Source organism: Echiichthys vipera (genome assembly GCF_963691815.1).
Source record: "Echiichthys vipera genome assembly, chromosome: 20".
Classification (NCBI taxonomy): domain Eukaryota; kingdom Metazoa; phylum Chordata; class Actinopteri; order Perciformes; family Trachinidae; genus Echiichthys; species Echiichthys vipera.
Window position 1 is genome coordinate 17436356 of NC_139845.1, and position 23640 is coordinate 17459995.

The following is a 23640-nucleotide window of genomic DNA, read 5'->3' on the forward strand; positions in this document are numbered from 1 at the left end:
TCCACTGGAGCTGAAAGGAGCCAATGAGAGCTGGAGAGATGTTCCAATTCAACACACTTGATGGTTCCCATACATGCAAACGTGAGGCGCAATGTGAGCTTTTTCACAGCATTTTGTTTTTGTCAAAGTAGGGAATGTGCAGGACACCCAACAATATCCCAAAGTATTACTTTGAAGTGCTGCTGCGGACCTGAAATTGCTGGATAAGGGATTAAAGCTGCTAAAATGGGTGGCAGCAGTGATAAAGGTCAACTCTCTTATAGTAGCTTTTTCAATGTAATGGAACACTTTGTGAAAGGTCAAAGTTTTCAAATTCGATTGAGAGAATATAAACCGTTTCTTTGTGGTGGAGCCTTAGAGGGTTCAACTCTGGCATGAACTCGGGACAGTGTGTGTGTGTGTGTGTGTGTGTATGTGTGTCGTGTACTCACCGCCTCCGTGTGGACGGGGTGCACAGCGAAGAGGAGCGCCGTGACAAAAGCCAGGCGCCAGTCTTCGAACACGCAGCGTTCACACGTGTGCATGAGCAGGCAGCTCACAGCGCAGTGCAGACACACGTTGACGATGTGGAAATAGAAAGGCGTCATGCCGCCCAGCAGGATGTTCAACCTGACATACAGACAAGAGAGAAATTTTAATCAGTGTGGAGTGAGATGATATCTGACGGTGTGAAAGTTATCTGTTCATGCGTAAAAGATATCGGATACGATTCAAACTCGTACAAAAAGACAGATAAAGACTGGTGCGTAAAGTACAGTCAGTGTCATTCATTTTCCCATAAATCCAATCATATAAAGACGAAAAAGGGTCAGCCTCATCGAAAACAATCGCTCAGCGGTAAACCTCTGTGGGTGAACGGTGGGAGTCTCTAAGGTAAATTTCCTGGATGAAGTGATTGCCTTATTATCCTGAACAGAATCTCAATCAATCCGCTGCAGTGCCGTGCATTTCTAATGAAGAGAACATGATTGCTTTGAGAGCGAAAGACAGCTTTCCAACACCAAATCACATCCTGCTTAAGATCCTCCGCTAGCTAATCCCCCAGTGAGGAATAACAGTGAGATGTGCAATTTTCATTTGGTTTATCATAATTTGTATTACGCTGTGACAATCCCCTCTAAAGCCAAGACAACATCGACAACCAGATAATAGCGAACTGAGAAAGAGTGAAGAATCACAGCAGTTTAGGTTTATCCTTAATATATTCATATATTTGTATTTTATCAGCGAAGTAGGGGACATTTAGACTTCAGGAAACAAAAAAAACATTTGAATAGTTATAGATCTTTCAGTGAGGGACAGTGGGCCTCATGCCTGAAACGTTCTTACGCACAGATTTGATCTTAAATATTGTGGTATTAATTAGTTACTGTGTATTTCCAGTGTGTTCTTATATATATAATCAAAATGTAAGAATGTCCTGCACCACACAATAAAGCAACTTGTGGTTGTTGCTGTGAATTAATGGTGATGAAAAAGCAATTTACTTTATGAAAACACAGTAGAAAATGTACAACAATGATGTATTTAAGTGTCATTCATTTTTCTTTTTGCTGCCCTTAGGTTAGGCCATTTCCCCATTCTTATTAGGTATTTCTGTTCCTTTCATTCGTTCATCTTCGACCGTTTGTCCCTATCAGGGTTGCTGGAGCTGATCCCAGCTGACATTGGGCGCGAGGTGGGGTACACCCTGGACAGGACTCCAGTCTATCACAGGGCACATAGAGACAAACTACGGGCCAGTCATCAATTAACCTTACACCTGCATGTCTTTGAACTGTGGGAGGAAGCCGGAGAACCCTGAGAAAACCCATGCAGACACGGGGAGAACATGCAAACTCCACACAGAAGGGCCCCAGCCGGGATTCGAACCAGGAACCCTCTCGCTGTGAGGCGACAATGCTAACCACCACAGCACCATGTCACCCACTTCCGTTCCTTTTTTCTTTTTTTCTTTATTTTCTTCTTTAGTTTAATGTTACCTGTCAAACAAATGGCTAGTTGTAGTTGTTTGCACACGACACTTACGTCTGCTGCCCATATATGGGTTTAATGGGGCGTTTCCCTGAGCTCATTCCAAACTGCCTGGCACGGAAATCCAATTTACCATCAAACACGATTCATCAACATACTATTTCATGAATCCCAAGTAGAATTTTCTTATTTTCCTCTTATTGCTTTGTGTAGATAGAAATAAAAGAGAACAATAAGAAAACACTCATGCATGAGGCCCAATAAGTGGAGTCATTTTAAGAATAGAGAACAAGGTAATTCAAGGAGCCCACAGCACTTTGTTTTAACAACAATATCCCCCCCATCTGGAACTGAAAAACAAACCTTTATCACTCTCTCCTGACCCAGACCTCTGGACCCAAATTGGTAGGAACACCTTTAAAATGACTAACAATACTAACCTACATCTAATACAGTAGATCTGGTCCACAGTACACACATTAATCAACACAAAATGTATAAAATGTTTTCTTTTTCAGATAGATACATGCTCACACTGTTCAGTAAACTAATAAGAAAATGACTTCCCTTCGTTACATCTGGAAACCCCGACGGGATATCCCTCATTATGAGCTGTAGCGTCTTTTTCTCTCCATCCCTCCGTCTCCTCTCCTTTATCAACCCACCTTTCCAAACCTACAAACCCATACTCGCCGCCCTCGCCCAAGAACTTATGCTGTTAAACTGGAAAACAAGGAACGCAAGTATTTCATGTCAGCACCAAACTACGCACTCATAATTACATTAAATTAACACCCTACACACTCACACACATAAACTCACACCTTAAATTAATGACACTCACCACATAACTTGTTATCCCACGGCCCATAACACATCCATCACAGAGCAATTACACAAATGTCACAAAATGCATTACCTTGATTATGCACTTATGCCTTTAACTATATATTATTATTTATGATCTATCTTCTATTTTTTATTATTGCTACTTTTTTAGTCTTGTTTTTTTTCTCTACATGAGTTAATACCGCCAGTATCACTTTTATTGTTATCTTTTTTCTTTGTCTCTGATATTGTTGCTATTATTATAGTTATGGTTATCGTCGCAAATATTTTTCTACAGTATTCTCCTCTTTTTATTTTTATTACTACAACCATTTGGCTTCCATTGTTTAATTTATTCATCATCCCCACATTCATGTTCTCATCTTCTCCCATCTTTTGCACCATCTGCTTTTGCTCCATCTATCGGTCTGCAATACTTGCAATACTTCAATTAACAAATAAATACATTTTCCAGTCTTTAAGTCGTGACGTAACGGCCATTCAAATGACTCTTTCCAGGCCCGAGCCTCGTGTTTCTACAACGCCGCAGTGCTGTTCCCTGTTGTTATAACAGATCTGAGTTTGAAAAATGAGGTCATTTTCCACCACTTTCCTATTGATGAAAAGGTGTCTCTCTGAAGAAAGAAGTTCTTGTAAAAGGTTCACAGGTGCAGCCGTTGTTGTGTTTTGGTTGACGAAGCGTTTCGACCACGAAATAGTATTTTGAAAGGGGGTCACATCAGGCTTAAAAGCCACCACAGTAGTACCTTAAAATTGTCCAGACAAAAACATCAAGTCTTGCTTTTTCATAGAGAACTTGGCGTAAGCATCACACACAAATTGTGATACTGTGAGTCAGAGTGAAAAAAGGTTGAGTTTTCCTCCATCAACTCTACTGAAAAGGAAAAATGGATGAGGCCATAAGTTAAAGGGTTAATGTTCATACTTTGTAGAACGTTACAAAACCAAAAAGAGCTGAACAGAGCACGACTTCACATCTGAACTCCTAATCTCTGATTGTAATTAGCTCTAATAGGGTTCGCTTTGAGCCCTCGTCCAGTCCATTATGTGATGAAGGAGACTCTGGCCTCCACTATCCCTCTTTTATTCATAATTAAATGAGGACCACTGATAAAACTGCTTGAGCTTGCAGAGAGAGCATTAACCCTCAGCATTATCTCACCCCGACCTCAGCTGATTCTGATCAGCTCCCATAGCTGATGCTCAGATGAGTGTGGAACAAGTGAAGAGATGAATTTTCCAGAGGGCCAGGGAGGGGTCCTGACCCTCTCTGATGCAAAGGCTTCAGAGGAATCTAAATTTCTCATTTGAGGCATTTAGCTGCTGTGCTTATCCAATGAGACTCCCCCCGTGAGGGAGCAGGTCAGGGGTCAGGGTCCTGTTTCAAGGACATTTTGACAGGATATGTGGCTGCTGATGGACACACAGACGGGCTGCTGGAGGAATCTAATCTGTGACCTTTGTGTGATGGGCCTGTATAACATGAATAACAATGAGCCTGGGTGTGCATGATGATAACGCACGTTATCATCGGTCATTTTCTGGGTGGCTTGTGAACTGATTTATTTGATACCGTTTAGCCTGTGTTGTCTTGGCATTTGATTGTAGTGTGCGAAAATGGGATAACACTTTCTTTCTTCCACCAGATGAAACATTTCATTCTAAGCAATAAACTGCTCTGTCACTGAGAGCTATAGTCTCACTTAACCAAATGCAAGTCAAATGTGCAGAAACGTAACATTACGAGTTTCAAAACAATTATAAAAGACAAGGAAAATAAACTCAATTAGATCTTCTCATTGCACTGTGTAATCTTATAATCCCACTCTTTTGTTACTGTAGTGTGTGATCATATTGTATTTGTGTCTTCTTTGTGTGTAACCATTCTGCTTTAGTTCTGCCGTCTTGTCCAGGTCACTCATGGAAAACTGGTTAAAAAAAGGAAATTGATTGATTTGAGTGCTTGAGGAACCAAAATATTTTTTATATTTTAATATTTCGGCAAGATGATGGCACTAGGGCTGGGCAATTGCCGCTATATTTGCACAGGGGGGTGTGTGGGTGTGTGTATTCTTGTGTGTGTGTGTGTGTGTGTGTGTGTGTGTGTGTGTGTGTGTGTGTGTGTGTGTGTGTGTGTGTGTGTGTGTGTGTGTGTGTGTCTATGTGTGTGTGTGTGTGGGGCTACATAGTAGCTTAAGATGGGGGATTTGATTGAACGCCGATTTTGCTCCGTTCCCCAAGTTCTCTTAGATGTTTTTAGTTTAATATATAAACAAAATACACTCAAAAAAATGTAAAGAAAGAAATATTCTTATGCATATTTTTCAGAAAAGGCTTTCAGAATTCAAGCTCCTTTAGCTTAACTGCCTTGTTTATTGATAAAAACACAAAAATGTCCCCATAACCAGCCCCAAAAAAAATATTTCGCCCAATCCTTTATGGCACCAATGGCATCAAGTTAGTCTGCAAAAACTTGAATATCCAACAAATGGCCGTTGGATTGCAAGAGGCTGACAGTATCAGATTTATCTGCAAGGCACTTTGTAGGGTGACAACCTCGCAGCACATGACAGCTTAAAAGATATGTTCCCTTTTCAAAGCCTTTCATTACAAAATAGTAAGGTGCCCATGTTACCATTAAAACAAGTTTTGGTCGCTGCTCATTCTTACCATTACAAAATCCTTTCCTAATGCACTTTCAATGTAAGTGATGGGGGACAAAAGTCATTTTTCTGTGCAAAGAATGTAGTCTAAAGTGTATGTGAAGTTAATACGAGGCTTCAGCAGTTCAATAAATCAAGTGGATATCTTCAAAAGTCACATAAACCTCATATTAGCTTTAGATAAACTTTCACACACATTTTTGCAACAAATGATGATGTGATTTCGTTCCCAATCAGCTTACATTGAAAGCAATTTGGAGAGTATATTTAATGGCCAGTATGAACAGGAGAAATGAGAACCAAGCGAGCCAACCTATGTTCATATTGGCACCTGGCTATTGTTTGTAGACAGGCTTGTAAAACTGTGAACCTATTTTTCCACAAGAAATGCTGCGTTATTACGTGGATTGGGTAGAACAGTGACCTAAGTACAAGATGTGTCCCAAATTGACACATCTTCAGGCTATCGTCACCCAGATTATCGGGCTGGCTGACAGTGGAAGTTAGCCGATCCGACAACACTCACGATGACATGTAGGGATCCATGTCCTACAAGAAGTCACAGCTGTGGCTTTGTTCACCAGTCTTGGTTATTAATAAGAACATACAGGCACACATTTCTCAAGTTTCTCAGATTTCCTACCAGACAAAATTGTCAAAGTTTGGCTCCATGACAGCTTGGCTGAGCGAGCAAATGCCTGGAGGAAAACATGACACAATGATTGCAAATTAGACGAAGACGACATGTTTAAAATACCACAGCCCACAACAGACACGTGTGAGAAGCCCACAATAGATGAACAAACAGATGTGACAGCTTTTGTGATGGTATTTCTAACATTTCTGTCACTTCGTATTGGGCCCTGGTGTGATTTATCCTTCAGCAGACAAAAAGTCTGATAAATTGACGGTTTGTTCACAGCTTAGAAGTCTAGAAAGGTTTAACTGACAGAAGACCATGCCCTAACTTATCAATAGAGGCTGTACATTTTACCACTAAACTGACTGACAAAACCAAGGAATCAGATTAAATGTAGGCCTACTTATTTCCCTGTTAGAACAAAAGCAAAGAGGGTTTTTCTTGACTAAACAACAACACTAAAAGTCTAAACAGCTGACAGCCCCCTGAGACAATAACATCCAACCCTGCTGTACGAAATTGTTGAGGGAAGTGAACAACACGTTCTTGCTTTAAGAAAGGTCATGGGCTCATTACCCTTTTGGGAGCACAAATATCATAAGCAATTTTTAGGCGCAAAGTTTAGTTCAAGTATTTTGGAGTCTTGGAATGGCAGAATCGACAAGTGGATACGTGCGACATCAGCAGTCACTGTTCTTGACTGTTGTGGTACTAGTTGCGTTTCCACTATGGTCGACTACACTAAATGAGGCGGGTCTATCTTGCCAAAAACGCCCCTAATTTACATGTGAGTCGCTCAGGAGGCCGTTTGACCGAGTAGAAAGAGGCCCTATCGGAGAGCAGGGCCTCCTTTGTCCCCTGAGATTTACCCGGTTGCTGATTGGATGTAGCCCTCAGCGGGATGTGACGTGTGGTCGTACAGACGCCACCACAACACGGTGAAGTAGAGTAGACACTTTTATCCAGTGGTGTAGAAGAGCACAGCACAACCATTTACACATAAACACACGTGCGTGCGCACACACACAGAGTACTGCAGCGGAGTGACAGCCTGTTTATTACACTTTTACAGCGCCTCAAATTTTTAAGGTGGAATGTTTTCTTCCATGTTACGTGTACATAAGTTGACTTTGTGAATCATACGATCCACCTTAAATCAAACTACAACTATTATGTATTTCTCTGGAGGAAGAACGCACCGCTGTATCACTGATCAGCGCCTTTTTAGTGATGGAAACCCAGTGAGTGAAAGGCCATTTCGAGAGGGCGTGCCCTGAAACTTTCCGGGAGGCCACTCTATAGGGCTAATGGAAACACACCTAATGAGGGAGCTGAGGCTGCCGGTCATGCACTCAATTTACAGGTTGATCTTTTTCCCAATCCTCATCATCGATCATGAGCTTTGGGCAATAAAGGAGCACTGCTTTTTTGTGTGAATAACAGCCAGTTAAAGATCCTAGTGGTTACCTCCATTTCAAGGTTTTCTAGGGTAGAGCAGCTAGGAGGAGACTCCTGCTGCAGACCAGGGAATGCTGGTGGTATTACATATCTCATCATGATGAACCAACCACATCGCCTTCAGGCCCAACCACTAGCAGAGCAAAAGTAAAAGGATTTGATATCAGTGACATTTGGGGACTGGGCATGCACAACGCGGTGAGATCACATCCAGTGAGACGGACGCAGTGTCCTCTGTGACTACCATGCTGGAGAGGTCGAGGAAAGATAATTGAGCTCTGTCTCTCTGCTGGTTAGTGACCATACAGCAGCAGCAGCAGCAGCAGCCGCATGACTTCCTGTACTTTCCTTGTATAACGGAGCCCTCAGCCATGACCCAAAGGAAGGTTGCAAGAATACTAAAAATAAGTCATTAATTATTCTGGAGAGCATTGCTTCGGAAGTAAACAGCTACACCCGATCCATGTGATGCAAAATAGGCTGAATAAAGCACTGCAGGCAACAGGGGAAGACAACCGAAAACAGGGCGAAAAAGCTTTGGAAAAAACAAAGACCTCTTTCTGAAATACAGGATAGCAGATAATTCAATATCCTGGCTGGCAGCATGTCCCCAACTGGATACTTGAACTTTATTCTGAAACAGCATTTGGGAAATGAAGCCTTCATATCGTCTGAATCAGCTTCTCTCGGACTCTAACAATGTCATCCATCACGTTCTTAACCTTCTACTTTGTCATTTCTTATTTTTCACTCTTCATCTCCTGCTCCTGTCTCTTTCTATTATCTGCTGAGTCCCTCTCCTCCTCCTCCTCCTCCTCTCTTCATTCATCACCCCCCCTTGTGTCTTCTGTCCTTGCAGTTCTATTTTAATCGCACAGTCTCTTGCTATCTCTTTCTCTCCCCATTTATTTGTTCCCCTCTCCCTATCGTCCTTGTTTCCTCGCCACAATCACTGCTCAGTTTGTGGTGCACATCAGGGCTCTGCTAGAAAAAGGGCCTTGAGGGTCTGTGTGTGTGTGTGTGTGCGTGTGTGTGTGTGTGTGTGTGTGTGTGTGTGTGTGTGTGTGTGTGTGTGTGTGTGTGTGTGTGTGTGTGTGTGTGTGTGTGTGTGTGTGTGTGTGTGTGGGTGTGTGTGTGTGTGTGTGTGTGCATTTCCTGTGTGTCTTTCACCTTGATAGCATCCCAAAAGCCCTGCAGTGTTCACTGGCACAGAAAAGGCGATGCTGTACTGGCTGCACATTCCCCACAGGTTCACCACAGGGGTACACAAATCCATTACCATTCTTGGAAGCTTTGCATTCTATGTAAGTTTAACACAGAGGTTTTCATGCTGTCAGCCACGCCTCTGCAGAAGGGGGCCAGGAGAGATATGAGGATCACCGTTTACCCTGCTGTCCACATCTGTTTGAAGTAAATCGGGGCCTTAAGTGATTAAGTTGAGCCCTGAGCCTCTCTCAGCTGTTAGGTCCACTGGTCTGACTCCAATCTATGACACCAAGTCAACAATCTTCTTTATTCCTGTTGACTAAATAATCATACCTCATGCTGAGACAGCTGCAGCATAGAGGATTTGGGATTCAAAAATGTTTCTAGACTCGCTCACAACAGCAAAACATGTCCCGGAATGTGACGTGAACACATGCCATGTTGTCTGTCTTTAATTATGGCCTTATCGGTCATTTTTATATTTTCCATTTAACAAATATTTTCTAGGGCTTGACAGTAACAGTTGCCAGGTTGCCATTAGCAACAATTTTGAGGGATTTGCAACCAATTCTTGGCCTTTGGTCAGCATAATTAGCAACCATTTTAAACAAATATCACAGGGACAGCACACAGAAAAACTTGCATCCCAAATTAAACATGTTTAATATTTGTTGCATTACTGAAATTTAAATATTGCTGTTACAGTTAGAACTTGGAGAATTGCATGTGACAGCGCTGCATGTGCTCTGGTTTGTTTATTCTTGCACATCTGTTTTACAGGCGACAAAGCGAATGAAGTTCTTTGACTGGGGTGAAAAGTTCCTCTAAGTCGTCAAATTCCCAAATAAACATGCAGATTGATTCAACTGACAAAGAACCAGATGAACCTGAGCAAAAAAACAAAAGACTGGGTCTTTCATGTCACTTGTTATGTATCTTGATTACTCAGAATATAAAATGAGTACAAAATGGCAACATTATTTTCAGTGTCTGCAGCCAAAAGCTGATGCCCAAAAGGAAGCAAAAAGAGGGACAATTTTCAAAGGCTCAGCAACCAAAGGGGGCCCACGGAGACCAGAATTAATCATCCGCATCCTAAATATAAGCAATGCTAATGATGAAAATCACATTTCTGTAGCTTTAGTAAAATGTAGCCTGTTTCCTGATGAAAACCTCTTTTGAGTCATTTTTTGTACACCTTGGTTGCCAGAAAAAACACATGTTACAGCTTAAGTCACACATGTGTTACGGGTCCCAAGGATGAGGACTGTGGTGACAAATATGTTACCTGTAGAAGCAGGTGAAGAGCAGAGTAATAAGGACACCATGCGTCTCCGTTTCCCTCCAGAACGTGTCTGAGCAGCAGCGGAAGGTGGGGCTCCTTTACCGTACCCCCCAAACACCTGGAGCAACCGCAAATGTTCCGCCCCACTGCTATTCAAAATAAAATGACCCCTTTCATATGGTTCTCTATATTTAAATAAAATTAATGAAAATAAATACATATATTAATGAAAGTGTCCCATAACACGTTATACAAAATAATATTAATGTGGCCATTCCCTCTCAGGGGTGCTACACATGCACAAACACTGCAGAATAATCACCTCCCATTTACTTCCATTCTATGTGAGCTCAACTGAACTGCCAGATAAAACATTAGATTCCGGTGGTAAAGCAAATTTGTGTGAAGTTCAACTTTGACCCGGATGAATATTGCCTTCACGTATGTGTTACTGTGCCCTAAAGCAGATTTGAAGAGAGCCCATTCAATGGACCTTTTCTTGAGGAAGCTGCAAGCTACAACCTCCCCTGGGTGAGCAATAAGGAAACACCTGCCACGCCTAACAGATCATCTTCCCCTGCATTGTCCAATGTCGCTGTGTCTCCAGGGCACACTCATTTACTGATGTTTGCGTGTGTTCCTGATAGCCGATGCTCCTGCAAACGCCTCAAGCCACACTGTTCGCTCTCAGGAGAAGCATTAAGGCGCCAATATCTTCTTCGTCCACTGTATTACAAGACAGGGGGCTAGAAAGTGCTTGAGGGTTTTAATGCTGTTGGGTAATTACACTGTCTATCATCAAAAGATGCTGCCTCACACACACACACACACACACACACACACACACACACACACACACACACACACACACACACACACACACACACACACACACACACACACACACACACACACACACACACACACACACACACACACACACACACACACACACACACACACACACACACACACACACACACACACACACACACACACACACACACACACACACACACACACACACACACACACACACACACACACACACACACACACACACACACACACACACACACACACACACACACACACACACATTCAAAGTCAAGGATTCTCAGTTGTAGTTACCCTAAGTGCAGAGTGTGCTGATGGAGCTCCCCCCGCGGGACACATTATGTCTGTCACCAGAGCGGCCAATCACGTCCCATAACACTCTTCTTGGTCTCCCCCTTGATGTATATTCCCCTGGAAAACTACTTCCAGAGCCAAAGTGGGCGGAGCTCCTGGTTCAGGGTGTCCTTTTCTTGATATAATAGCAACTACTGCAGAGCCTGCTCAGAAGGGGCCAGTTGCTTACAGCTTTGTGAAGAACCGCTCATTCAACCATATTTAAAAGAGCTGTAACATTAATATTTGGACTTCTCTGCTGTTTGTTTTGACAGCCGGTCCAGATGCACGTGGACTTGAAAGAACAACGGTATTTCATGCATCAGGGAACAGTCTGTGAGAGCCTTTTGGAGGCAATCCCAGCCCACCTTTTTTCACTATGGCACAGCTCCGCTAACTTTTCAGATATCTAAACTTAGACTATAAAAATCACTTCCCTATTCTCATTCATCTCTCACCACTTCATCTGATCTCTGAAAGCAGAGTTAAGTTATCCTATTGAGCCGTGGTGTGTGATTGTTAACTGGGAGTGAGAGAGACTCTGCTTTTCATAGGCTACGTTGTTGATGGATACTTGCTGTGGTTTACGGAGGACTCGTTTTCAAATGACTTAGGTTAATAGAAAAATCCTGCTTTCCCTGGAATATGTGACAAGCCAACATTAGTAATAACAACATTACCTAACTAGCAAACGTGTTTGGATTTTGGCCCAGTCAACATTTGCATAACAACAGACGGAAAATATAACTATTGTGGCTTAATTACTGAATCGTAAACACATTTCCATTCTTTGTTTTCATCCCCTCTGCAAAGAAAGATATTAAATTGAACTGCAGCTGATGGCGTTCATTTGTTATGAGCTGCCTTGTCATTCAATAAGCAGGTTATTGAGTGAGTGTGCATGCATGGAGCACGTCAACGGTCTACAGCTGGACCACAGACGTCACAATGTGTGACAGGACTGAGAAGACAAGCTGTCTGTGTCCGCTGCTCCACCGTGGCAATTCAGAGCAAAATCAGGAGCTCATTTGATATTCTCATCCAGAATATGACGGCTGCAGGAACATACATTTGGACACCAAGCCACCTTGTTAGTTTTTTACCCGCATTTTTATGATGCAGTTCAATGATGATTAGAGTGAACAGTCATCATTAGATTCTGGAATTTAAACCCATCTTAAACCTAATGTATGTATGCTGCATGCAGGAATACACTCTAACAATTTTTTTTTGTGTGTGTTTCAATCGTCTTTTGCATCAGAAGGCTCAGTTTAGCTCATAATCCCTCATTTAGGAACACCATGTGGGCTGCCCTCTTTTTCTCATACACTCCCTGCAACATAATATCATTTAGGACACAATCCCACCCTGTTCTGTCCTGGAAGCTCTCCTGGTTCTTCCATAAGAAATCCAGTGCCAAACCGATCCGCCCTCCTGGAGCACCGCATTGTAAAAAACACTGCATGTTTCCCCACCCTCAACCGCTGTTTCCAGAACGTTTACATCCCCGCCTACTGCACACCTCTAACTCCACAACCAAAGTGAAAGTCCTGCAAAACTGTGCTACACGTTCCACATTAACCCAATCTCTGAGTGTATTTTGGCTCAGTGACGCATCTGAATTCCTTTAATCCCTGAACCTGAAATCCAACCAGTGTTGCGTTGTGGGCAGGAGGACCAGGATGTGCTAGGACAAGTTCAACACGCAGCTGGCCAGCCAGCCGAGCTGCTCTCTCATGCTCTAACTCATTATATAAATATTTATAAGTGGAGCAGACACTTCTATAATACTCCTATCACACCCTAACAGGGAGTTCCAGCAAGTCTGTTGTGAGGTAGGCTCTCATGAGGCCACTACAACAAGGTGTTAAAGGGGAACATCACCTGGATGAAGTAGTCCAATATGTTATTTTCATAGCCAAGGAGAGTTCAACCATTATTTATGAACATGAGTGTGTGTCTCTCTCTCCCTCTCCCTCTCTCTCTCTCTGTCCCCCTCTCTCTCTCTCTCTCCCTCTCTCTCTCCCTCTCCCTCCCTCCCTCTCTCCCTCCCTCTCTCCCTCTCCCTCTCTCCTTCTCCCTCTCCCTCTCCCTCTCTCCTTCTCTCTCTCCCTCTCTCTCTCCCTCTCCCTCTCTCTCTCTCTCTCTCTCTCTCCCTCTCCCTCTCCCTCTCCCTCTCTCTCTCTCCCCCTCTCCCTCTCTCTCCCTCCCTTGCAAAGACAGAAACCAGAGAAGTCTTGCAACAAGTATTAAGTGTGGAGCTGCTCCATAGACAATTAACCTGAGACTGATTTTGTTTTCTTTTTGTTGTGTTTTATGTTCTGTTGTAATGTTGTGAAACAGAAAAAGTACCCATGTGCTTCCCTGGGTGCTCTCAGTGTCACATGAGACATCTTTCACAGCTCGTTGTCTATGGAGCAGCTCCATAGTGCTCTGAACTTGAAAATCCATGAGCTCCTACTTCAAAAAGTGAGGAGACCGCCTCCACAACTTGGGCCGAATGCATGCAGAAGAGAGGGGGCGTATCCCCTGTTTTTGTTTATGGTAGTTGGGGTTCAAAAGTTGGACATTTTACAACTGGGAAAGTCCGACCTCCGACTATGACTGGAGCAGTTTCAGACTTTTTACCTGATGACATCACGCATTTGAGTCTTAGCACTCTAGTTTTTGGATTTGGGAGAGACTTGTTCGTGTTTACTAGTATATTTTGACTGTTTTGGGTCAAAAGAATAACATGTATGCATTGTTGTGGAAGTAATTCCCCTTTAATGGCATAATAATCCGCTTGTAACCTCATTATTCTGAAGTGAACTGTGCGGCTGCAACAGCTGGGTGACGTCAGCTTTGATCTCGTGTTTCTATCCGCTCGTTAACGACGGACGCTCCGCTCGGGTTAATGTGGATACAAGTGAACTTAAAGTGTGCTTCGGGGTTAGTTTCAGGAGCTCCGGGTGAGTTTAGAGCGGGGAGAACTTACTTGAAGGTGAGGATGCACAGCGGTCTGTAGGACTTGTGGCTCGTGTTATCCGCCATCCTCTTGCCCCAGAAGTCGTCGCTGAAGATGTTCCTGAGGCTGGAGCCCGGTCGGACGTCCGGGTTGTTGATGATAGCCCACACATCATCGTGCACCAACTCCCCGCGGAGAGAGTTGCCGTAGCACAGGGCGCACAGGGCGGTCAGCAGCGCGTAGCGACCCGCAGCCCACACCGCCTCGGGCCGGACAGTTAGCCGCGGCTGCTGGCGGGCTTTCTTCTCCCGTCCCGGCGCTGTCATGTCGGGCCTGGCTTCTCCCGCGGCTTGGCTGCGCTGAGGATGAAGCTGGGAGCACCGGAGGAGACGTCCATTCCGCCTGGCAGGTAGCGGCTGTGTGAGCTGTGGACTGCAGAGACGGTGTGGCTGTGCTGTGCTGCCTTCAGGGACAGTCGGGGAACGTCGGACTCACGGCTTACAGGAGAGCATCGGGCTCTTCTTTTTTAATTTTTTTCCTTTCTATGTAAATAGAAAATTGGATATGTATTCGTATGAGTTGGATTTTATTTTATTTGTGTTATTATTTAATATCAATTCGTTTATTAAATTGAATGATTGATTTAACAGTCTATTTCTTGTTTGAAAATATAAAATGGTATGTGCGTTGACAAGAAAAACATCTGAACTTGATGTCACACTCGGCCGGTCAGTTTTGTCAGATGGAAGAGCCTAAAATAAAAGATACGCCTAAGTTAAGGGGGGAAAACTGTATTTCCCCCTCTCAACCCATGTGATGAGGTCACACGTGAAACAAATAACAGTGGCTGGCAAAAAAACCCACAGTTAATTAATCAATCACTGGAATTTGAATCCATCTTATTTGTCCCCAGTGGGGCAATTGGGTTTTGCAGTAGTGGGATACATTTAGCACACATAAGATACAACCCAAGACACAGCCTGCGTTCAAGACTAAGAAAACTGTCTTGTACGTTTCTTGAAAACAAAAATAACTGAATAAAATGAGCCATAAAATACATAAATGCACAGTAGAAATGCTCAGTCATTTATATTGGGTTTATTTATTATTACAACTCAGTCATAAAATACCCTAAGTTACTTTTCATACAGTAAGAATAAATAGCTGCAAAAGCAGTAGCAAAAAATATAAAAAAAAGTTTATGCTTTGAAAAGTAGACACACTTTACAGAAAAAGATAAGACCACAATGTTAGAATTAGTACTGTATGAATATTGGACTATTGAAATAGGCATGGTTGATCCATCAGTCTTGAATGTACGACCCTTTGTGTAGTACCAGAACGCGCCATCAGCACGGAGAACCCGCCTGTGGACGCATGCGCAAAAGGATGTTGCCTGTCTCTTGACGCTCAGCAGAAAATACAGGAACGCATGATTGCAATGGCTCACACTTGACCTTCTCCTCCTCCGCTCACAGTCAGGACAAACTGACAAGTTAGAAAAGATGATGTGGAGAGAGCAAGGAGAGACATTACAGAGTGCTCCTGCAGGAGAGGGCCATATATTGGATAGTGAAGGCCATATATACAGTATAAAGCTTATCATATCTGACTGTAATTAATTTAAGTTATATATTCAGCATCTTTGAGTTTGAGGTCCCATCCAGATATATTTCTAATGTTAAAATAATAATTTGTCTGATACAGGTGGGTTCAATAAACGTCTTACCTATCTATCTGTGTATTCCTTCTGCTTAACTCAAAATAATAATACATGTCAAAGGTTTATAATTGCTGGACACAATCGTCTTTTGATTCAGAGGAAAGTCCATTCTTGATTGGATCCAAGCTAGGATGTCACATAATCTTATACGTTCATAATCCACAGATGAGCAGGAAAACAGTCCTCTAGCATCAAACTCTGTATGCCCGCATACATCATTCTACACAATGAAGCTCAAGCAAGAAGCACACATTTTGCCATCATACACTTTCAAAATATTTGGCCATAAATCCACTAATGGCAATGCATGGCTGAGTTCCTGAAACGGTGGCTGGGGGCCTTTGGAAAACATCCTGGAGTGAACATGTAGGAAGAGATCATGAGATATGGCACTATGTCCCCCAATGAAGTAACCCCATAGCCTGTCAGAAAAACTCAATTACACCTTCAGTGGCACCACCTGTGATGGCAATTTGTTCAAACTGGATGCTTTTTAACACCAAGTGGTTATTGTTACAATTTATAACACAGCTTTGTTGGATAATCTAGTGTCTGTTATTTTGGCAAAGCAGACTGTCGTGTAAATCAAATCCATCAATCCGCAAAAAGAGGTCTAATAAGTGACATCCTGTTGACCCCCTCACTCTCTCTGTGTGTATATTTTGTCCTACAATCAAACTGTCAGTGTTTAGGTTGGTTTGGTGAAGTTTGCATTCTTACTGTACTACCACTTCCTCCTGCTAACCTACAAATCTCTCCATGGACTCTCACCACAATACCTCACAGATCTTCCACCCCTACACTCAGTCACGCTCCCTGCGGTCCTCTGACAAGGACCTGCAGGCCATCCCCCGCACCAGGTTGCGGACTTTTGGGGACAAGGCTTTCTCTGTCAACGCTCCTACACTCTGGAACAGCCTACAACTCCATGTCCGCTCTGCCCCGTCCCTGCCTATGTTCAAAAAGCACCTCAAAACATTACCCACCCATTGTTAAGCGACCTTGGGTACCATGAAAGGTACTATATAAGTATATATATATATATATTTTTATTATCATTACTTCCAGTGTCAGAAGCTTGATACTTCAACATTTATCCATGCCTTTTAGACATTTCTAAAATGTAACCATTACTTTTGTTTTAGTTAAGAATTTCAACAATTTATCAATCGCTTTTAACCATTACCTTTAGCTAACTATTCAAAACAACTTATCCATAACTGTTGAGAACAGATTTAGATACTGAATGGGAAAAAAGACATTAAACATTTGACACAGTAGCATGCACCTGTCCTATTATAAAAAGTTATTAAAATAAGTGATTTGGAGAGAAAGTAGAGGTCCTAAAAGCAGAAAAAATGCACATTGGTAAAGTGTGTTATTATAAAATTGTTATGCATTTTTATACAAAATGACAAATTAACTTAATCTCGAGTTTACTATTTAATGGTATGTTTTAACTTTGGACAACACTGTTTTTGAACGTTTACTTCCATCTGCGGTAAATCACAACAAAAGAAATGTTTTTTTTAACAAAAAGAAAAAAGCAGTTGACAGATAAATAGGTAATTAAAGTAAGATTAGTTGCATCCATAAATATAATGCAAAATAGGACAAAGTTTGATAAAGTCTCCAACAAAAACGTGACATATTAAGCTTCACAAAGAGGTTGCATCAGATCGCATTCACTTTTAGGGTACCTAATATTTCTTCCTTACTCTAAAGTGTGTTTACCTCAGAATTTAGAGAAAAATGTCTCTCTTCTTGACTCCTGTTACACTTGTTTCCCTGTGAATTTCGATTATTTAAAGATCACAGAGCAGAGGGAAGGTTTAAGAGAGAGACAGAGAGAGAGAGCCCGAGGGCAAACAACAGAGTCAGTCAACAACATGCTGAACATCTGGTGTGTCCCCTTGCGGCCAAACCGACTCATTGCCATTCCTGTTGCATGGTGTCCAGCTGGTCACTGAGCGCCTGCCCTCCCGCTCTGACTTAGAGCTCATTCTGTCTGAGGCACACTGCAACAGCTGCTCACACTGACAACAAACTGGCGGATCACAGTGTCATTTTATGGTGCAGGTTAACACAGGTGTGGATTCCCAGTATGTGTATATGTGTAACGGGAAAGGGGTCGCTCGCAGTGAGTTGCCCACAGTAACTCAGGAACTCGGCTTTACAGCACCGTAATTAGAGTTGTACTCTGTAAGAATTGAGATACGTTGTTTAAAGCGGCCTCTTTGGCCGTAAGATGTAATTGCAGGCGAGCCCGTTCTTTCAGAGCTATGTGTGTTTATTTTTTGCTCTTTTGTAAACTATATTGAATACTATATGTGGTATAAGGTCCTAGTTGTTGTTTCTACTCTTGAGTTGGTTTTCACACATGAATATCCAGGAAAGACTGATGAAGCATGCATGTGCTTTGGCAGGAAATTCACTTCTCTGTTGACATTTCACTTGTCATAGTAGCAGGTGTGTGTGTGTGTGTGTGTGTGTGTGTGTGTGTGTGTGTGTGTGTGTGTGTGTGTGTGTGTGTGTGTGTGTGTGTGTGTGTGTGTGTGTGTGTGTGTGTGTGTGTGTGTGTGTGTGTGTGTGTGTGTGTGTGTGTGTGTGTGTATGTGTGTTAGTAAGTACATGGCACTGGAGCAGTAATACGTGACTGCTGCTGGTACAAGCCACTGCTGTGCTCTGCTACACACACACACACACACACAAACACACACACACACAGACACACAGGCATGTGAAGAGTTTTTTGGTGGGGTTATTAGCAGGGTTTGGGATGGTTACTCCATGTGAGTTATGCACAGTAAACATTACTGGGAAAGATGGCCATCCACAATATCTGCGGATGAACTGAACACTTCCTGGAGCATAGCAGCTGTATGTGTTAGACAATAGATCTGTTTGTTCACATTGAGTGTAGGGTATGTAACCAATATTTTAGGGGATGTAAACATAAAGTGGCATGTAGACACAGTTCACTAGTGGCATTATTTGACCTCTCAAATGACATGTGTCAAGGACTGCATTTGTTATAGTATAGTACCCATTGTACCAACAATTTGCAGCAGGCTCAATGTTCAATGCAATATTGATGTTAATGTTAATGTCTTTGCAGGATTGGGGGAACTTCCCCTCTGACAGTTAATATAGCTTTATAGCATTTAAAGCTTCATTTTTATTTTGCACATCAGAAAATATGAGTTGAAATTTGAAAAAAAGTCAAAATATTGCAAAAAAGGTTTCACGGGTTGAGGTGGAAAAGTTGATGCTTTGATAAACACAATAAAAACAGAGCGACAGATTGTGACGTACATGAAGCATGAAAGGAAAACATCAGATTTGTGTGAAGCAAAGCGGACAATGCACCCTTCTTCACATAAAATAGGAAACAAACATAAATGTCACATTTCTATCATTTGTTTAGCCTTTGATGATGAAATCTGCAACCTTTGACTCTTTTTCTGTAAATTTGGTTAAAATGTGTGCAACATTTGGATTAAAATGTAACTCACTCCTGTGTTTTATTTCTGTATCCAGACTGTACCCTGGCTCGTGCAGCGTACTATTATGTTTTTTGGCACAACTTCGAAAAATCACTAAAAAGGACAGGTCTACTTGCCGTCAGTCATATCTTTACTCATTCACTCAATCTTTAGTAATTTAACTGCGACCCTAATAACTGACATTAATTCAATTCAATTCAGTATTATTTACAGTGCCTTTCATATCAAAAGTTATCTCAGGACACTTTACATATAGAGTAGGTAAAGACCACACTCTATGAGTTATTTATGATTCACGTAGACCCAACAATTCCCGAATGAGTAGCAACAGCAATCTTGTGCACACAGTGGCAAAGAAAACCTTCCCTATAACAGGGAGGAACGTCGGACAGACCCAGCTCGGTGGAGAACGGACATCTGTCTTGACCGGTGGGGAGGTAGAAAAGGAGAGAAAGAGAGAAAAGAGACACAGAGACAGACACAGAGACACTTCCAGAGATGCAAGCAACCATAAAAGTAACAGTAACTATAATAATATCAATGGTAATTTGAATATGACTGATATGTTATAGCAGTTAATATAGTAGAATAGTATAAACAGGCACAGCTAAGGTGATTGAATATGACAATGATAATAACAATTATGGTAGTAAATATGATCAATGATGAGTAGTGGTAATAACAGCTGACTTTATATAAAATCACAACATAAAATTCAGTTCAGTCTGAACACATTTAAGGAAAAGGACAACATAGGTTGTTTTAAGTGCTTGAACAACTGACAGAGGTCTAGGCCGTGAGTTGGACAGGGGCTTAATAAAAGTGGTATCTCAAAAATGGACGTGTAGGAAGTAGAGAGGAAGGTGTTTCCTTCTGGGGGAAGTCAGTCAGATTGCTCAGATGAAAGAGCGGAGACAGACTGGATGGAGAAAGAGATGAAAGTGCAGACCAGCAGTGCTCAACACTCTTCTCCCCTCCTTTCTTCTCCTTTCACTTTCCCCATCTGGCATCTTTCCTCATCAGCATCATCATTAGGGAAACCCGGCTCTGCTTCTATTTGACACTGATTTCTCCGGGGTTGGTCAGCTTTGTGGTTCCCTTCAGCTAGGGGGAAAGAAGCACCTGTAGCCAGGTTGCCCGTGAGGCTGCATGTCCTTATGAAGCTCCTGTCTGTACCCCCAACCCTCTGTAATCACCTCATCAGCTATTCAACAATATGAATCATCAGAGACTTGGGGAAGAAAGATAATAAAACCGCTGCTCTCTCCTGTCTCCACCACTCAGCTTTACTCTTGCGGCTTCCTGCTGAGCTACAAGCGGAGCTGCCAGGAGGAATTATTCACCATCAGCTGTTTGAAATATGAGCGTCCCGCCAGAGCTGATTGCTGCATTTGTTGAAAGAGTTTGTGCTTTCAGGTTCCTGTGTGGCGTGCTGTTTGCTAAGCAGCTAAACACCGTCAGAAACTGGAAGAAAACTCTCTGAAACGGGTTTGCTTTCTAAAAGATGATACGATAGTAAAGAAATGTCTCGTTTGGAAACGTTCTTTAAAGTTCTGTACTTGTCGGATGCACAACAAGCAGTCATTGGCAATGAACGCAATATGTACGGTGCGAGTAAAGTACTGAGCTCAGAGTCCAAGAGTTCAGCAGTCCTATGGCCAGTGGGACCAAGCTGTCACGAATGCCTCTTTTCCACATCCCTCTGTGTACGTATGAAAGTCAACAAAGTCCATTCATTCCTAAGTGTACCTGGGCAACCTCCGATGTGTTTCTGAATTTGCCTCGAGAACGTTGAAAAAACGTTTGCATTTGATTTTCGGACAGACTGTATGCACTGTATAGCAATCTATGCTAACTGTGGAATTAGCAAAAAAGAACCAGGCTGTTTCATTCAATTTAGTTGTTTGACTACGTCGATTGTGCATTGTGTGAATTTGAGCAATGTTTTGCTGAATGGTTAGCATAGGCTACAACACCTAAATCGAAGATAGATATAAGTGGGAGAGTTCATTAGGCTACACGGTGATGTAGTGGTTAGCACTGTCGCCCCACAGCAAGAAGGTCACAGGTTCGCATCCCGACCTCAGCCTTTCTGTGCGGAGTTTGCATGTTCTCCCCGTGTACTCCGGTTTTCCTCCCACAGTCCAAAGACATGCATGTGTTAGGTTAATTGATGAGTCTAAAATTGCCCGTAGGTGTGAATGGTTGTCTGTCTCTGTACGTCTCTATGTGCCCTGTGATAGACTGGTGTCCTGTCCAGGGTGTACCCCGCCTCACGCCAGCTGGGATTGGCTCCAGCACCCCCCGCGACCCCGACCCCGGGATAAGCGGTTAAGATGAATGAATGAATGAGTTCATTAGGACATTGATGTACATTCATTCTGTCGGTTTTGATAATGCTCCATGGGCAAATTTCACAAGACTGCAGGTAGAAACATCACACGATCTCCGATCTCTGTGGCGACATTTCTTTCCATCCATAAAGAGATGCATTTCCTTGCATGTGCCAACCCTAAATAATACAGAATTAGGGACACACAAAAAAAGACGTGTGGAAAGGAGCCACGGGCCTGGTGGTGCTGGGATGATGGTCCGGATGGTTCCATACCATCTGCCAGACGGCAGCAGGCAGAACTCTCTGTGACTAGGGGGATTTGTGTCTGATGATCCTATTGGCCCTCTTCCTGCCCCGCTGGGTGTAGAGGTCATCCATGCATGACAGCCCCCTCCTGGTGATGTGCCGTTTCAATGAAAACCGTAAGGTTAAAGTTCTCAGTGTCCCCAAACCTCTTTGGTGTCCCTTTGAAAAGTCATCCGGCTCCTGAGTTCTTCCAACTGATTATCCAGTGACTGACATTTGCTAGAAGACCGACAAGAAATCAGGATTTTCTTTGGCATCAAATCTTTATTTGCATTTCTACACACTGACATTTCAGTGACTAAATCGTAATGCTTGGAGGTTTATTATCTTCTTTTTTTGTTGTATTTTTCAATACATTCCTTCACTGTTTTAGCCAGCCCTATGCTTCACCATCAATTTCAGGTTTTTTGCATAATGATATAGGCCCACTTCATTTTGGGTTTAAGTACATAGATGACAGTTAAATACTATGGCTGTGAACAAGCAGGTCTCTGCTCTCCGCTGTGGTATTTCATTTCATTATTACAGCTGGCTGGTTGATTGCCACTAAACGGTTATGGCCCTCGTTACGACACGGCCTGCCATGCTGAGCATAGGAGCCTGTTAAATATAACCCATAGTGCTATAGGTTGAATAGGCCTTTAGAGACAAGGGCGATTAGAGTGGCACTCAGCCACGAAGAGCACAGGGACGCCTGCACTTGGCCAGCCCCTCAGGGATACAGCAAAGAGGACAGGCGGTCAAAGAGAAAGACTAGCACTTAATGCACAATCACACGGAGTGATTAACAAGGCTAATGTAATTAAAGGTACTACACAAAGTGGGCTGCTCAGGAGATAACCGTTTTGTAAAATTAGAAATGAAGCCGTTATGAGGTGAAGATGGTCGGTAAAGTTGGGGCCATAGAAGCATTGTTTAATGGCCACCCCGAGGGTCGTCTCTCCAGTTTGCAGACTGAGTTGAGTGCAGAGTTGAGAGCATACAAATCTGATTTATGAACACACAGCAACAAAATGAGCTCTGATTTGATCACTTAGACTCAGCTGCAGAAGTCCCTTATTTTCATTACATACACTTGATACATGCTAATTTATGCAGTCTTGAGGTGCAGCAGTAGCCTATATTACTGTATGCTTCATGCAGTAGTGACCGGAAAATAGCAAAATACTGTTTCTAGTAAAGGGGATATAAGACCTGGTCTATGTGAAGCTGGTTCAAGTCATTTCCTTTATCTGCACTAATCAATATTTTTATGTTAAAGCTGCAGTCGGAAACTCTGGCAGATCAAGTTGACAAATTTCAAATGTTTACAACTCTCACGCCCCTCCCCCACTACGAACGAGCTCGTCCGCTCCCTCCCATCAAGTGCTCGTCAGTGCACGTGCACCAGTCGCGCCCGTCGCTTCTCTCATCGATAAATGCCATGGAGTGCACGCTAGACGGAAGTAGGCTGACTAATTGATGATATATGTTGTTCTATCAAAGCAAAGCTTCGGTTTCAGTGAATATGATAAAAAAAATGTTGCAGACTGCAGCTTTAATATGAAAGGTGTCACTTGCGGGGATGAACTCACAGGG

At 42.7% G+C, this 23640-nt stretch overlaps 1 protein-coding gene across 1 annotated transcript in view; it reads right to left on the reverse strand.

Moving 5' to 3' along the window:
* Nucleotides 1–14593, reverse strand: part of tmtc1 (transmembrane O-mannosyltransferase targeting cadherins 1) — a 98652-nt gene extending 84059 nt beyond the window's left edge. The window contains exons 1-2 of the mRNA XM_083934881.1: nt 14223–14593; nt 432–609 (exon numbers count right to left, since the gene is read on the reverse strand). Coding sequence (XP_083791007.1) covers nt 432–609; nt 14223–14518 — 474 coding nt within the window. The 5' untranslated portion in view covers nt 14519–14593. The remainder of the gene's footprint in view (nt 1–431; nt 610–14222) is intronic.
* Between the last annotated feature and the right edge of the window lie 9047 nt (nt 14594–23640).